Here is a 15,880-nt window from a genome sequence, read left to right on the forward strand (position 1 = left end):
GTTCTCAATTTTACGCAGTCATTAGTTGTGGAATAAATATGCACAACCAATACTTGAGTATTAAAACTGCCGATTTCAAATACTTTGAGAATTAAATGCTCATTTTCCTTTAATTGGATTTACGGTTACTGATTTCTACTTAATTATTTGAAAGCCAAACAAAAATTAAATGAAACAAGGACCAAAATCCACAAATTTGAAATGAAAAATGTTCTGGTGACAACTCTTTTATATATTTAAGGTATTTTAAATAGTATCAAAAGAATTGGATGTTTTAAAATTTTAATAACTAATATAATAAATTTAATAGACAATAATAATTTAGAACTTATATAAAATAGAACATTTGTATAAGTTATATATAAAATGTTTAAATATATTTATGTATATATATGGTTATAGCAGATTGGATCATATATCCGTTCCTAAAATTATTAGGTTGTAACTGATAAATCAAAAAAAAAAGAATACATGGAATATAGAAGAATGAAATGCAGTAGAAAAATGGAATGAATTCATTCCATTTATTCCTTATCCAAATGGTTTTGGAATGTTCTGTATTTTGGTTTGATTTTTTTAGAATTGATGGAATGAGCATTTTATTCCATTCATGTTAAATGATAAAAAACAATTATGAAATTGATGGAATTGATCATTCCAAATCATTCGATTCAAAAATAGTCAATCTAGTTACAACCATAGTATTTGTGATTCGATTCGTTTTTTACGAATAACTAATTGAATTAAAATTTACAAATCTCCTATATATTATTTGAGAAGCATTGCAATATTTTTTTGTAGTCACGTGTCATCACTAGAATGATTTTTAGAATCCTTAGAGAAATAAGTTGGTCCATTTAAATATATAATAAGCTTTTTATTAAACCACAATAAATACATTATTAATGTGATTCATTATTTCCTTAAATAAGATTACAGAATTGCCGAATGTGGCTAAAGTATATATGACAATTAATGATTTTGAATAATAAAGATTTGATAAAAATAAGTGTGTATTATAATTATATTTGTTTAATTTTAAGCTATTAAAATAAATTAAACAATCATAGTAACCATATAATAAAAATTAAAAAAATTATTTATATATTATATTTTGAATTTTTAAAAACGAGTATAAATTACTAAAACTGTTAAAAGTTTCACATTCAAATTTTGTAATCTATGATTTAAAATTTTTGTTATGACATGATACAAATAATTGAAAAATAATATAAGTTGAAAGTCTCATTTAGTAAGTATCAAAAATAAAAGATATATAAATATATGTATCATGTTAAATTAAACTATATGCCATATAAAAATACATAAATATCGTAATTTTGAAATTTACTTTGAACATTTTTTTGATAAAAAATTTGAAAAAATATTGACAACTTAATTTTTTAAAATATTATAAATTACTGAAACCATTATTCTCACAGTGAAAATTTTGTTATCACTAATTTAGAATTTTTGCTATAACAGATACAAATGAGAAAAAAAAATATGTGCAAGAAGCATCATCTAATCAATACAATACTAAAAGGGGAATAAGAGCCTCATTTAGACTGTCCACATAGGATTGGATAATCAACCAATCAGAAAAGACATTTTTGACACGTCAGCAAATCCTTAGAAATGTGGGCTTCGTTACTTTTTTTTACCCCAAAATGTTGATGTTAATCGGGCCCATGGAGCCCATTTCGTTGCTCTTCGTCTTCTTCGTTTCACTTTTCACGATCTCGGATCTCTATTTTTGAGATATGCTTGAATGCTTTACATTAAATGTTCATTATGTTTATCAAGTTCACATTATATCACCAAATCTTACCACGATTTCACAGTCAATGCACTCTCCAAGGCGGTGCATCTACATCTATAAAGAGGTTAGTCTACATACCGTAAGCATCGTCCTCACAAATCCATATAACACTTGAATCTGATTATTTTCATGTGTTTGTCTCGATACGTTTTCTCTTTTGTGTTTTCATGTTTTTTCAGATTGAATCTGATTATCTTTGATCATCAATTGTGTGTTTGAGATCATTCGATTCTGATTTTATTAATCTGATATCCATATCGGAATTTAGGGCTACTTAGATCGATTTCAGTTGAATCGATATTTTTTATTCGAATTGGTTTAAGATTGCATAAACAATAATAACCGTCACTGGATTGATCTCAGTGTGGGTTAATCACTTCTCTATAACCAGGACCAAGCCGACCAGATCTTGGGAAGAAGAAACTCAGGTAGCAAGCTGAATAATTTTTTAATAACGTCGCAATAGCTATATCTGTTTTCTTTAATCATATCAACTAGCTTGAGTATGATGTTCAGAAATCAATAACAATGAGGAAAAATCGCTCACTGATTACCAATACTTTCCAGAACCATTTCTTCAAGAAATAATACTCGCTCAAGTATAACATCTGAGCTTCTTTGCTGGAGCTTTCTGAAGCTAAGCGCAGGAGGTATGAGGCCCTGGGCCTTGACACTTAACATGTGTTCTTCCTGACAAATGATGCTAATGTAAGTCCCATATGCTCACTACCAGGTTTTAAATCTATTTAGATTGAATAATATAATTCCCACTTCGTTTCGATTTGTGTTATCAAACGATCAAATTTCTGTGTGTTTGTCTTCCTCTTTCCTAGCCACGAGATCTTCTGATGAACACTACGAATCGCTTCTGATCGTTTTTGTCTTATCTACCATTGGCTCAACACAAACCACATGGAGATCGAAAATATTTGCTGCTGCCATTCAGTGTGAAGCAGACTTCGTCGGAAGTGTATGGCAAAGATTCTCTGTGAGGAGATGGAGTTGAGATGAGGATGAGAGCTCCTACTTCTCTTTGAAGAAATTTATGGACGGTTCAGACTATTACTCAGTTAGAGCCGGTGCTAATTTGGAAAGAGCTTTCATGATGTTTTGTATGCTCGCCGGCGGCGTCAAAGAATTTCTATTCTTTGGCACCGTTTTTGACTGTGCTATTCCTGAGTTTGTAACATGTGTTTTAAGAAGTGGCTTGGTTTTATCAAGTCTTATCAACTTCTGATGGATTTTTTTGGGCGTACGTTGCAAAACGTATTGGCTTTGAATGCAGCAGCCGATTAGTCTCTCTTAAATCTTTATGTGACTATCTCTCAACCTCTTTCCCTTTAACTCCATCAAGATAGGAAATCCATCACTTAATCTAACTGAAAATATAAGTTTTTAGCCTCATCTCCAATTCTTCAATCAAAAGAGTCATGGTTCTTTTTTTTAATCTTATTATCAAACTACCATCTAATGTCAAAATATTCAACTGTAAAGAAGACAGAATGAGAAGATGACCTCAGAAGCCCACTGGAGTGACATATTTTTTCTTAGACCTAAAGTTTTTCTCAACATGTTCAACCAACATAAAAATGCAGCAGATAAGATAAAACGAAAGTAAGTAGAGGGTTGCTTAGAATACCGATGCCACTCTCCCTCATATTGGACTTTGAATTCCTCTGATTCTTCAAGCTAACTAGACCTTCGTACTCACTCACCAGCTCAGGTAGGAGTTTAGCAATGCATGTCGCTACACAGTTTCTTCTGATTCAAATGTGCGCACACCTTATCAATATCATTTGGTTCAAAGAATATCTTTGTCTAAACTCATTTTAAAATATAATCTTACTAAGACTTCGTCACCAAACCATTTATCTATGATCTACCTAATTGGGCAGTACCTCATTAATATCTTAAACTTCTATAGTTTTATTAAAATATAAAATATATATTAGATAGTTACAATTAAAGACCGTTATTAAAATAACTAAAAATAAATAATATTAGAAAACTTCAAAACTGTGTCCCTGTTTTTTTTTAGCCGTTTTACAGTTTATTTGTTTAATATTATGTAAAAATATTCATAATATTAATAAATTAAAATAAACTGATAAAATAATTTAATAGCATATAACCCAAAGATATTGGAAAATATGTTAGGATCTTTCTGTAGTGTGATTACTTAAGTAATTTAGATCAGTTACTTAACTATTTTAAGTGAATAAAATATATAATCTTATATATTCATACAGAAACAGAAAATTATTTTTAATATGTTTTCATAATTTTTTAAAACAAAATATGTTTTCATTTCTTTTTGAATTTTTAAAATTAATTAAAATTTGATTGACTAAATTATTAACATATATGCAGGAGCAGCACTTATTGATACATTAACATATCAGAAATACATATAAATTGTAGAGCAAGTAATAATCCATGACCTAACATGTAAATTAATACATTTGTATTTTGATTAGTTATTCTTTGCTAATCTCATCGCATTCAACGTTTCCATTGTTTTTTATAAAAAAAATGCAACTTCTGTTTGTTAACTATGAACACTATAATCTTATAAAAAAATCAACTTATCGGATGTTAAGAGAAACATATTATAAGCAAACAAAAATTAAACAAAAACAAAACATATATAACTCGGCCAATGACCGTCTGAAAATACACACATGCCATCTTAATTTCTCACTTTGTCAATAACAAATAAAATGACAAATCTTATGGGTAAGAAGTTCTCTGGAACATAACAAATATAATTTAATCACACTCCAACAATACTCATATAAAACTTTCTTATACCACAAATAATTCTGATCAGGTTACATATTCTCTGAAACTTTTGGTTAGCTTCAATAACAACTACTTATTTTACGTTACATTTTCATTATTTTACTCACTTCTTCAATATCATATTTAGCCTAACATAAACCATTACAAAATGCAATCATCTAGAACAGAATACATTCTTACAAATGATAATCATAAGAACTACAAATCCATTCTTGAGAACCCAAAATATAGTAACCACATTAAAGCAACTAATTATGGATTCAAAATTATAAAAACATACAACTAGAAGACCACGTAAACCTCATCCAACCTAGATACTATGTTATAAGCCGTAATCTCTTAATATTGACTCAAACAACGAAACCAAACATACTAAATTTAACACATAATCCTTCGATGCCCAGAGATTCTTAACAACCATAAACGTTCTTATACATTTCTCTTGCAAATGTTAACACAAAACATATTCAATGAAAATATACAATAATATAGTTATATACAACACGTAAAACATATTCCGCGCATAGCTTGAATTTATAACTTAACATTTGTATTTGTAAATATACATTAGAATCATTTATAAATTACAAAATAATAGAAAAATCTAAATTTATTTGGAATTTTAAATTTATTTTATGTATTCATTGTTTTCCAATGAATTCAAAATGGTTAAAACTTACAATTTGTTGTGTATTTTTTAGGAAATTGTATATAGAATGGTCAGAAAAATAGACTGGCAGTTATTAAACTTTAGAAATGTTCAGAAATCTATTTTATTTTGATTATTTTTATGTTAAATAATTGATAAATTTACAAATGATTTAACCATTGTTATGGTTTTAGATTTATTGAGTTCACATTTACAGGTCTTCCGTCCTCAAAAGGAAGTACAAACCAACATATTAACGGGCTTCTTACTTCGTTTATTTCAGTTGAGAAATTAAGTTCATTGGTATAACTAAGTTCACAGCTAGGCAAACTTGGTTTGCTATACATATTAAAAATGTTTTCTAAGTGACCAAGAAAAAAATCTGTACATAATTTGTCAAATGGCGTTGTGAAATCTCAGATAAAATATGATAAATGAAATTAGTTAACATGGTTTCTGTTTAAAACAGCCCATGATTTAAATCTGTTATTTTTATGCCAAATCGAACCATCTTATGATCGTAGATAAGTTAAGTCAAATAATAACCAAAACTACAAAAGAGTATTGTCATCCAAACCTGGGCATAGTTCATGAGAAAACAATACAAATGAAAGTAAGACACAATTAAGCAAAACCAAACCATAGAAAAAAAAATCGGGCTTCTATCAAAAACCTGACTTTTTTCCTTCAGAAATAAGCTAAGCTTCTTTGTCGGAAAATAAGAACACTCAGTCATGTTTACTTAGTGAGGAACCTATGCTCTTCTTTCTTGACATCGTCCTCCTCATCTACTACCAGCTTTTATTTTCTTTTTTTTTTGGTTGTAAATGCATTCTAAAATAGTTTTTTTTTATCATTGGATACAATCTAACTTTTTGGGTTAATTTTTTCATAAACTTAAAATGTTATTTGTTGATCATTTAGTGGACTTGACCCGTACAAGCTCCATAGAGAACTTGCAGTTCTACAACAGTGACATGTCTACAACATTGTGTGGTTCTCCGATTGGCTCCTTCAGGTTGGGGAAGGTCATCCACAATTAGAATCGCGATATGAGTGTGAAGACTACCATGAACAAATGATAACTATCGATAAATCATTGATTCTTCAAAGTTATGTTGACCCATTAAAAGGAGTTGCTGATGCCGCATAGGGAGAGGTCAACAAACTGACAAATTCCCAGACATCCTACACTGATAAAGATATACTCACACCCCGTAATGAAAACGTCGATGAAATCAATGCTTATACCATCTCACGGACCGACGTGGTATCAAGAGATTACTTCAGCTCAGACAGCTTTGAGATATCAGATACTACATCAGAACAAAATGATACATTATACGCCGTTGAGTATCTAAATTCATTGGAGTTGTCAGGTTTGCCATCGCACAAACTAATTCTGAAAGTTGGTGCCCCAGTTATGCTGTGAAACATAAATCAAAATAGGGATTATGCAATAGTACCCGTATGATCCTAACCCACATTGGCGATCGCGTGCTCAAGGCCGAAATTATCACTGGCTCCCACATTGGAAAAGAGGGCTTGATCCCAAGGATTGTTCTTTTGTATGATGAAACAAAGCTACCGTTCACATTACGTCAACGGCAATTCTCTATCAGATTGTGTTATGCAATGACAATCAACAAAAGCCAAGGCCATAGTTTAAAAGAGGTCATCTTATATCTGTCTAAACCGGTCTTCGTTCATGATCAACTTTATGTGGCCCTCTCACGTGTCACAAGCAAAGCATGATTAATGATCATAAAAAGCGAAGATTTCCACCAGCTGAAGTGAAAAACATAGTCTACAAAGAAATATTCAATGGCTTTCCTCCCCACAAAGGTATTTTAATTAAAATTAGTAGTTTTTACTTCTACCATTTTTCAAAGGTCTTCTGATAAAATATTATATTCACGTATTTACAATTGTCAACATATCAACCAAACGATGATACAATCAAATAAAGAAGGACTTACACAAAGTTTTTTACCCGGCTATGCCACATATGAATCTTTTTTATATAAATAACCATAGCTTGGTATTTACTTAAATTTAAGTTAACTTAACTTATTCTTAACCAATTTCAGGCTATTTCTTTCTTATGGTCCACAACGCAACTTCTGATCTTCAAAAGACTTAATCTCTTTCTTACATTACTTATGTTTACTTAGCTACAATTTTTGTTTTTAAACAATTGCATAAATTCGATATTCACCAATTTCCAAATATTTTGGAAAATACAATACTTCCGCTCCAAACAAAAAGTTGAAACTTATAATTAAAAATTGACTATCAACACATTTTTCCGCGCATCACGCGGAGAAAAAATCTAGTAAATATTAATATTAACATATACCTTATAAATGTTACTATCATTTAAATTTAATTATATATCATATCAAATAAAAAAATATTTTTTCGATTTATTAAATTTATTTATATGTTCGCCCCAATTTAATTATATAAATAATAGATAATGATTTTTTGATTATTCAAATTTAATATTTTATAATATGCTATAAACATATAATATTTCATTCCGCGCAACTAAATGTAACGAGAACCATAATAAATTGAGTGATCACTAACGTTAAATCATATGCGTACACGACAACAAGTGTTTAACATTTGTCGTTTTGTGACATAAAAGGATATACTATTGTTTCTATCTTCCACCATCGTCTTCTCCCAAATGGATCAACTTTGATCCTTCCTCGGCGATCGATCTCACCACGAAAAGTCATTCCTTCTCCTCTGCTTCCACATTGACTAAGTAAAGCGTCATCGTCATGGCTTCTCTGGCGACAAAAATGATGCTTCCCTCGGAGAATGGGTACAGAGCTTGGGAGGATCAGACCCTTTTCAAGTGGCGAAAGAGAGACCCTCACGTCACCTTGCGTTGCCATGAATCCATAGAAGGTAAACTAATCACTCTAATCCCTGAGAAAGACTCATCCTTTCCATCAAAAAAGAATCTCAATTGCTCAAAGAATTGATTTTTATCTTCCTACTCGTTTGAATGTGCTTGATGATAGCTAAAGTTAGGACCTTTACTTACTGGTTAGCTAAAGTTAGGACCTTTAGATACTGTATTGTTGCAATCAATCGCTTGCACATGTTTGTTTTGAGTTATGGTCTTAAAGGAAGTTGAGTACTAACTCAGTGTAGAGTATAATGGCGTCAAGTTTTTATATGATTGAATGTGCCTGATGATAGCTAAAGTTAGGATCTTTAGATACTCTATAGCTGAAATTAATCTCTTTTTTGAGTTATGGTTTTAAAGAGAAGTTAAGTACTAACTCAGTGGAGAGTATAATGATTGTATATAGGATCTTTGAGGTACTGGTACCAGAGAAACAACGTGGATCTCACTGTATCAAAATCTGCTGTTTGGAACGATGATGCTGTTCAAGCTTCTCTTGACAGTGCTGCGTTTTGGGTCGACGGGTTACCCTTTGTTAAGTCTTTATCTGGTTACTGGAAGTTTTTCTTGGCTCCTAGTCCTGCAAATGTTCCAGAGAAGTTTTATGATGCTGCATTTCCTGATTCGGATTGGAAAGCTTTACCAGGTCAGTTCACAAAACCTGAGAGTTGGTTCTTCTGTTGTTAATGATTTTCTTGTCTCTAGCGTGTTTTGAACTGCTTCTTTGGTTTTACAGTTCCTTCCAATTGGCAGTGTAATGGCTTTGATCGGCCTATCTATACGAATATTGTGTACCCTTTCCTGAATGATCCTCCTCATGTCCCTGAAGATAACCCTACTGGTTGCTACAGGACTTACTTCCAGATTCCCAAAGAGTGGAAGGGTATGTGAATAAATCTAAAAGAAAAAGTTTATGTTTCAAATCTTTTGTGTGAGCTTTCCTTTCTCATTTTTCATTTGTTTATCTGAATAAATAGTTTTGTCTTTCTGGCAGACAGGAGAATACTTCTTCACTTTGAAGCTGTGGACTCCGCATTCTTTGCTTGGGTGAATGGCAACCCTGTTGGGTACAGGTGTGACATGTCCCTAAGAGGACTAGCCTCCATTTTATATTATCTTTCTATGTGATCTTCTTTAAACCTGTACAAAAAGGAACAGTCTATATTTTAAGCGCAGCTTGAGTCTGAAGTACTTAGTATGAGACTGAATTTACTGAAAATCTAGTGTTCGATGCTCTGTAGGACCTTTGTTTTGGTTACCAAATTACAAAATTGTAGCATATAACATAGAAAGTTATCTACTTCAGTTGTGTGCTCTTTTTTGCATCAAAGTTCAAAAGTAACACACTAACAAACTGTTTTTCTTTTTTTTCTCTTAAACCAGTCAAGACAGCAGATTACCTGCTGAATTTGAAATATCCGACTATTGCTATCCATGGGACTCCGGGAAACAAAATGTTCTTGCTGTCCAAGTCTTTAGGTGGAGTGATGGCTCGTACCTTGAAGACCAAGATCATTGGTGGTTGTCTGGTCTTCATCGAGATGTGCTTTTGCTAGCAAAGCCCAAGGTTTATACCCTTGTCTTGTTAACCAGACTGTATGTAAATAGTTTCATTGTCCCCACCATATACAAGAGCAATAATGCATAATCGTTAACTTCTACTTATGCAGGTCTTCATTGCTGACTACTTTTTTAAGTCCAAATTGTCAGATGACTTTTCATACGCAGACATCCAGGTAGCCTATCCAAAAAGTTGCTTTTTGTGATGCAATCCACTTCATGTGCTGCAAATCTGGCTAGAAATGTTTTTTTTTTCTCATTTTTGACTTATATCTTTTTCTGCTTTGTATTTTGGGAGGCTTTTCTTTTGATATTAATTAAGTAATCAACTTTGTACTTAGTTATGCTTAAATTTCATTGTTTGCAAATTTGCAGGTTGAAGTAAAGATAGACAATATGCTGGAGTCTTCAAAGGATCTTCTTCTTTCTAATTTCATCATAGAGGCTGCCGTATTTGATACTACAAGCTGGTACAAATCTGGAGGATTTAGTGATGAACTTTCTCCCAAGGTGGCTAATTTGAAGCTTAATCTTTCTCCAAGCCCAGTTCTTGGATTTCATGGTTATTTGCTTGAGGGAAAACTGGACTCTCCAAATCTCTGGTCAGCAGAACAAGTAAGTAGATTACTGGCTATCGCTATTGACTTTCTGGTTCAGCCACCTAAATTTTTGGCTTTGCTTCTCAGACATGCAGTAGAGTACTATTAAAAATTACAGTATTAGTAGAGACAGTAAAATGAGAAGCCTTAATGAAATGTATTTAGAGACAGTAAAATGAGAAACCTTAATGAAATATATCAGGTTAAGTACTGTATATCTGATATGGATTAAAATTTAAAACCCTGCCAATGTCATCATTTTATAATGCATTCTGATTCGTCGAGTTCATTGAATTTGGCCTGCGCATATTGCCTATTGTAATCAAATTCCAGTGTTAGGATCTCTGCTTAAAACTTGTAGGGTTGTCATGCCATATCTTTTTTCTAGTACTTTTCTCTTGATTTGTGAAACTTGAAGTGATATTTCCAAAAATGTAATGAAAATTTGAAATGAGATGTGTCTGTATTGTGTTCTGATGTAAATTACATAGTTTATGTACTGAAACCGTATTTGCTAACTCATATGTTCTTGTTTGATTTTTTTTTTGTGCACAGCCAAATGTTTACATCCTCGTTGTAACCCTGAAAGATAAATCTGGGAAACTCCTTGATTCCGAGTCGAGCATTGTTGGCGTTCGCCAAGTATCAAAGGCCTTCAAACAGCTTCTTGTTAATGGGCACCCAGTCATGATTAAAGGTGTAAACAGGCATGAGCACCACCCACGTGTTGGGAAGACGAATATAGAGTCCTGCATGGTCAAGGTAACATGGTTTTACTTCTCTTATCTAGCTTTGCTTTTCCCTTCCATAATTTATTAAAATGCTACCATGTTTAACTTGTATACTATATCACTCATTTGATTTATACCTGATATTGTTCCCAGGATTTAATCATGATGAAAGAATATAACATCAATGCTGTGCGAAACAGTCATTATCCTCAACATCCCCGCTGGTATGAATTATGTGATTTGTTCGGCATGTACATGATCGATGAAGCCAATATAGAGACACATGGTTTTGATCTTTCTGGGCATCTAAAGCACCCTGCAAAAGAGCCAAGCTGGGCAGCTGCTATGTTGGATCGAGTAGTTGGGATGGTTGAGAGAGACAAAAACCATGCGTGCATAATTTCTTGGTCACTTGGAAATGAAGCAGGCTATGGGCCTAATCATTCTGCCATGGCAGGTAAGCAGTTCAACTCAAAATTGTGCAATTGGAATGAGCACGAACTATATCTTCCTTCTAAGAAAGCCTCTGTGTGTTCTCTCTTTCTGTGTGCTTTGCCTTTGGTTTGGAGGAAAAAGTATTATTATCTTCACTATCTTCTTTTCCTTGAGTTGATTTTTCGGTTTTGAAGGCAGTGTCACATGATCTTATATCGATAAAACTATCTTTAAGTTTAGATATGTTGAAGTAAGAACTAATGTGAAGAACATTTTGAAAACGAGCCTGACTATTCCTGTAAATTTCCACTTCCATCCATTTGATCTTACAGCTATTGTTGTTTCAATTCTGGAACAGGTTGGATTAGGGAAAAGGACCCCTCAAGGTTGGTACACTATGAAGGTGGTGGTTCCAGAACAGATTCCACTGATATAGTCTGCCCTATGTACATGCGGATTTGGGACATTGTCAAGATTGCACTTGATAAAAATGAATCACGGCCGTTGATATTATGCGAGTATGTCATATCAGTTTCTTCACACTTCCCTTCATTTTCCTTGAAATGCATTATATGGTGACAGTGTATTTCATCACTGTTTAGATTTCATGATGTCTACTTAAGAGATTTTCTTCTCCACAAAAATGCAGGTATTCACATGCTATGGGTAACAGCAACGGGAATATAGACGAGTACTGGGAGGCAATTAACAATACCTTTGGCCTGCAAGGAGGCTTCATATGGGACTGGGTTGATCAGGTTCATATCTTGAACTTCAGTACAAATTACTTAAAACCTGTTATCTCTCTTCTATTTATCTGAAAGATAGTTTTCATGTAACATAAATATATCTTTAGTAAGATTCTATAGGTACTAGGCCACTGCAGACTGCAGTAGCCTATATGGGCAGCCAAAGCCATGGAAAAGTATTAGAAAAATACACTTTTTTTTTTGTGAATTTGTGTTTGACCAATAGTATTTTGGCATTCAGGGTCTATTGAAGCTGGGATCAGATGGCATTAAGCGTTGGGCTTATGGAGGTGACTTTGGTGACCAGCCTAATGATTTGAACTTCTGTCTGAATGGGCTTATGTGGCCTGACCGAACGCCTCATCCAGCACTCCATGGTAACTTCTTGATAGAGTTAGGAATCACAAATGAAAACCAATGGCTTTTCCCTTGGTTAGAAATTGATGAAATTGAAACAAATGAACTATAAAATATAAGTTGTTAGAAACATTTCCTCTGGCAGAGCCTATCACAAAGCTTTAAAAGCTTTGCCAATATCCATCCAGAGTCTCTAAGCTTGGATGAGTCTCATAACTGATATCATCCTTACTTATACTAAAACGTAAAAGCAAAACACTCTAGTAAAACAAACTAATAAGATACATAAAATGTAAGGGACATAAAACTAAACCCACCGCTTGAAAAACAGCCTTGTCCTTAAGGCTGGACTCGGGAAAAGGTGACCAAATTAACCAAGAAGTTCATTCCAAAGCACGCCCTTCCAAAACAATGAAATCATCCTCATCTTCATCGAAATCCAAATGAGGTGGAATATCAGTCAAAACTTGTTGGTTTGCACAAACAAGTTTGTGCTGTTGTTCTACAGAAACTTGAGGTTGGAGCTTGAATATGACAACTTCTCCCTCTGTATCAATGTCGGAAACCTCTGTTGCTTGATCCTTAAATCCGTCAACCGTCTTTATGACACATTGGTTTTTTCTTATAGGGATCACAAAAAAATCTGTAGACGTTTCTTGAGATACTTCAGACATCGTGCTCACTTGAATTGCAGCAACCATTTCTGTTAGCCTCAAAATTTGATCTAAAACATCCTTTAAACCAGCTTGAATACCATCCAACTTTTCACCCAGAATCTGTTGATCTTTCTCTAAAGCATCCAACCATCTCTCTGTTTGAGTAGTAGTCATGTCTTTAGGCGTTCATTCGTGGACCAGTTGTTAAGGCTAAGAATCACAAGGGAATCCAAAAGCTCTTCTTTATTGAAATGGAAACAAATAAGAATTATAATAACAAGATGTTAGTAAGGTCTCCCTTGGCAAAGCCTAAAACAACGCTTAGAAGCTTTCTCTGGTTGAAGAGAGAACTGATATTCATCCAATGCCCTCTCAAGCGTGGATGATTCTTACAAACGAGATCTCTCGTAAAGGCAAAGCAGCACAAAGGAAATAGTTGAGAAATGGAAATCCTAAATATTTTCCAAGATAAAGAATATAAATTATTTGTTCAATAAAGAAACATAAATCTAGAGCGTATCACATCTGTTTCCTTTTTTTAAAATACTTGACCATGTTACATTTCTCATATGGTATTGATTTTCTTCTGTCATGTCTTTTGTGTTGCTTAAGAGGTCAAGCATTGTTATCAACCAATCAAGGTTTCCTTGACGGATGGCAAGATAAGGGTACAACATAATATACCTCAACTCAGTTGGCTTAGCTTTGGTGTTTATTCTATATATGCAGCTCAGACTTTATCTTTGCAGGTAGCAAACGCTTACTTTTTCAATACAACAAAAGAGTTGGAGTTTAGCTGGACAGTTCATGGGGATGGTGTTGAACTTGGATCTGGGACTCTCTCTATTCCTGTGATAAAACCACAGAATAGTTTTGAGATGGAGTGGAAGTCAGGTCCATGGTTTTCTTTGTGGAATGACTCAAATGCTGGAGAATTATTTCTGACAATAACTGCCAAGCTATCAAATCCTACCCGTTCACTTGAAGCTGGTCATGTCTTGTCTTCAACGCAGATTCCTTTACCGTCAAAGAGAGAGATAATACCACAGGTAATTCCCCTGTCATCTTTCTTTTGGAAAGATCTACCTTCATTCAGTTAGAAGATATGAAGTTGTGACAATTGTAAATGACCTCCTCTTGTAGGCGATAAAAAAGACAGATCCTATCATCACTTCTGAAACTGTTGGAGATTTCATTAAGATAAGTCAGCAAGATTCATGGGAGCTAATGATAAATGTCCAAAAAGGAGCCATTGAAGACTGGAAGGTAAAAATCGTTTCTATTTTATAGTTTGATATAACCAATTTGCTGATTTATGTAAGGCATGTGGGGTTTAATAAGAACCTTCGTAGCACAGAATGAACTACAAGATAAAAAGAAACCTAACTACCTAAATAATTAATCTATTCAGTGTTGGAGATTTTTTTCTTGGTTGGTGTTTCTATAGATGTTTTGGTTTTGAAGATATTTTAAAACGACAGGTGCAAGGAGTTCTACTTATGAATGAAGCTATACTGCCATGCTTCTGGCGAGCACCTACAGACAATGATAAAGGTGGAGGTGACTCTAGTTACTTTTCAAGGTGGAAAGCAGCACAATTAGACAATGTTGAGTTCAATGTTGAAAGCTGTTCAGTGAAGAGCACCACTGATAAATCCGTGGAGATAGAGTTCATCTACCTTGGTTCTTCACCTTCAAAATCAGATGCCTTGTTCAAAGTCAATGTGACATATATCATCTACGGCTCTGGAGATATCATCACCAATTGGTATGTAGTCCCAAACTCTGATCTTCCACCGCTACCACGGGTTGGCGTAGAGTTTCACCTCGAGAAAACACTGGACCGTGTGGAATGGTACGGAAGAGGTCCATTTGAGTGTTACCCGGACCGAAAATCAGCAGCCCTTGTGGGGATATATGAACAGAACGTTGCGGACATGCATGTTCCTTATATTGTTCCAGGAGAATGTGGGGGTAGAACTGATGTTAGGTGGGTGACATTCACAAACAGGGAGGGTGTGGGAATATATGCTTCAACATATGGTAGCTCTTCTCCAATGCAGATGAATGCTAGTTACTATACAACAGGCGAGCTTGATCGTGCAACGCATGAAGAGGATCTTGTCAAAGGACAAAGCATTGAGGTAGTAATCTTCCCTTTGATCAGCTGTTTAAATTCAAGAATCGAAATTCATCAGTACTTTTAATGAGATTACTTTATGGAGTACTTGAGTACCAACTAGCCTCTAATGTTTGTTTTTTTTGTTTGGTGTTTTTTGTGCAGGTGCATCTGGACCATAAACACATGGGGATTGGGGGAGATGATAGCTGGACCCCTTGTGTTCATGATAAGTATCTGATTCCACCAGAACCATACTCATTCTCTCTCAGGTTGTGTCCCATTACTGCAGCGGCTTCGGTCTTGGACATGTACAAGGATCAACTTCCCTCCTAGACTCACTTCTTGCATATGAATTGAATGCTATGCAACTAGACTTGAAACTGTGCAATGTTTGCAAGTGAATCATAACTTCTCTGTAATGTTTGTTCTCATCCAATAAGTTTCCAACGTTAATGATACTTTAAGTCATTAG

The 15,880-nt window shown here is 33.8% G+C and overlaps 1 protein-coding gene and 1 long non-coding RNA gene across 3 annotated transcripts; both read left to right on the forward strand.

Moving 5' to 3' along the window:
• Positions 1-1,564: 1,564 nt before the first annotated feature.
• On the forward strand, positions 1,565-3,121 carry LOC111215333. Of its 2 annotated transcripts, none has more exons than XR_002664318.2 (3): positions 1,565-2,250; positions 2,390-2,530; positions 2,656-3,121. It is a non-coding gene; the product is annotated as an uncharacterized LOC111215333 (long non-coding RNA). The 2 variants fall into 2 exon arrangements; XR_007339170.1 differs by having other exon boundaries at positions 1,565-1,886; positions 2,214-2,250; positions 2,390-3,121.
• Positions 3,122-7,904: 4,783 nt separating this feature from the next.
• On the forward strand, positions 7,905-15,866 carry LOC106445462 (beta-galactosidase). Its single transcript, XM_013887031.3, has 17 exons — positions 7,905-8,195; positions 8,606-8,845; positions 8,936-9,082; positions 9,194-9,272; positions 9,583-9,766; positions 9,870-9,935; positions 10,135-10,374; positions 10,914-11,120; positions 11,243-11,546; positions 11,883-12,042; positions 12,174-12,282; positions 12,515-12,650; positions 13,899-13,954; positions 14,036-14,335; positions 14,430-14,552; positions 14,768-15,430; positions 15,571-15,866. Exons 1-17 carry the CDS (start codon positions 8,066-8,068, stop codon positions 15,739-15,741), a joined length of 3,315 nt encoding a protein of 1,104 aa, XP_013742485.1. The 5' UTR covers positions 7,905-8,065; the 3' UTR covers positions 15,742-15,866.
• Positions 15,867-15,880: the final 14 nt, after the last annotated feature.

This window comes from Brassica napus, chromosome A4, assembly GCF_020379485.1.
Source record: "Brassica napus cultivar Da-Ae chromosome A4, Da-Ae, whole genome shotgun sequence".
NCBI classification, from domain to species: Eukaryota; Viridiplantae; Streptophyta; class Magnoliopsida; order Brassicales; family Brassicaceae; genus Brassica; species Brassica napus.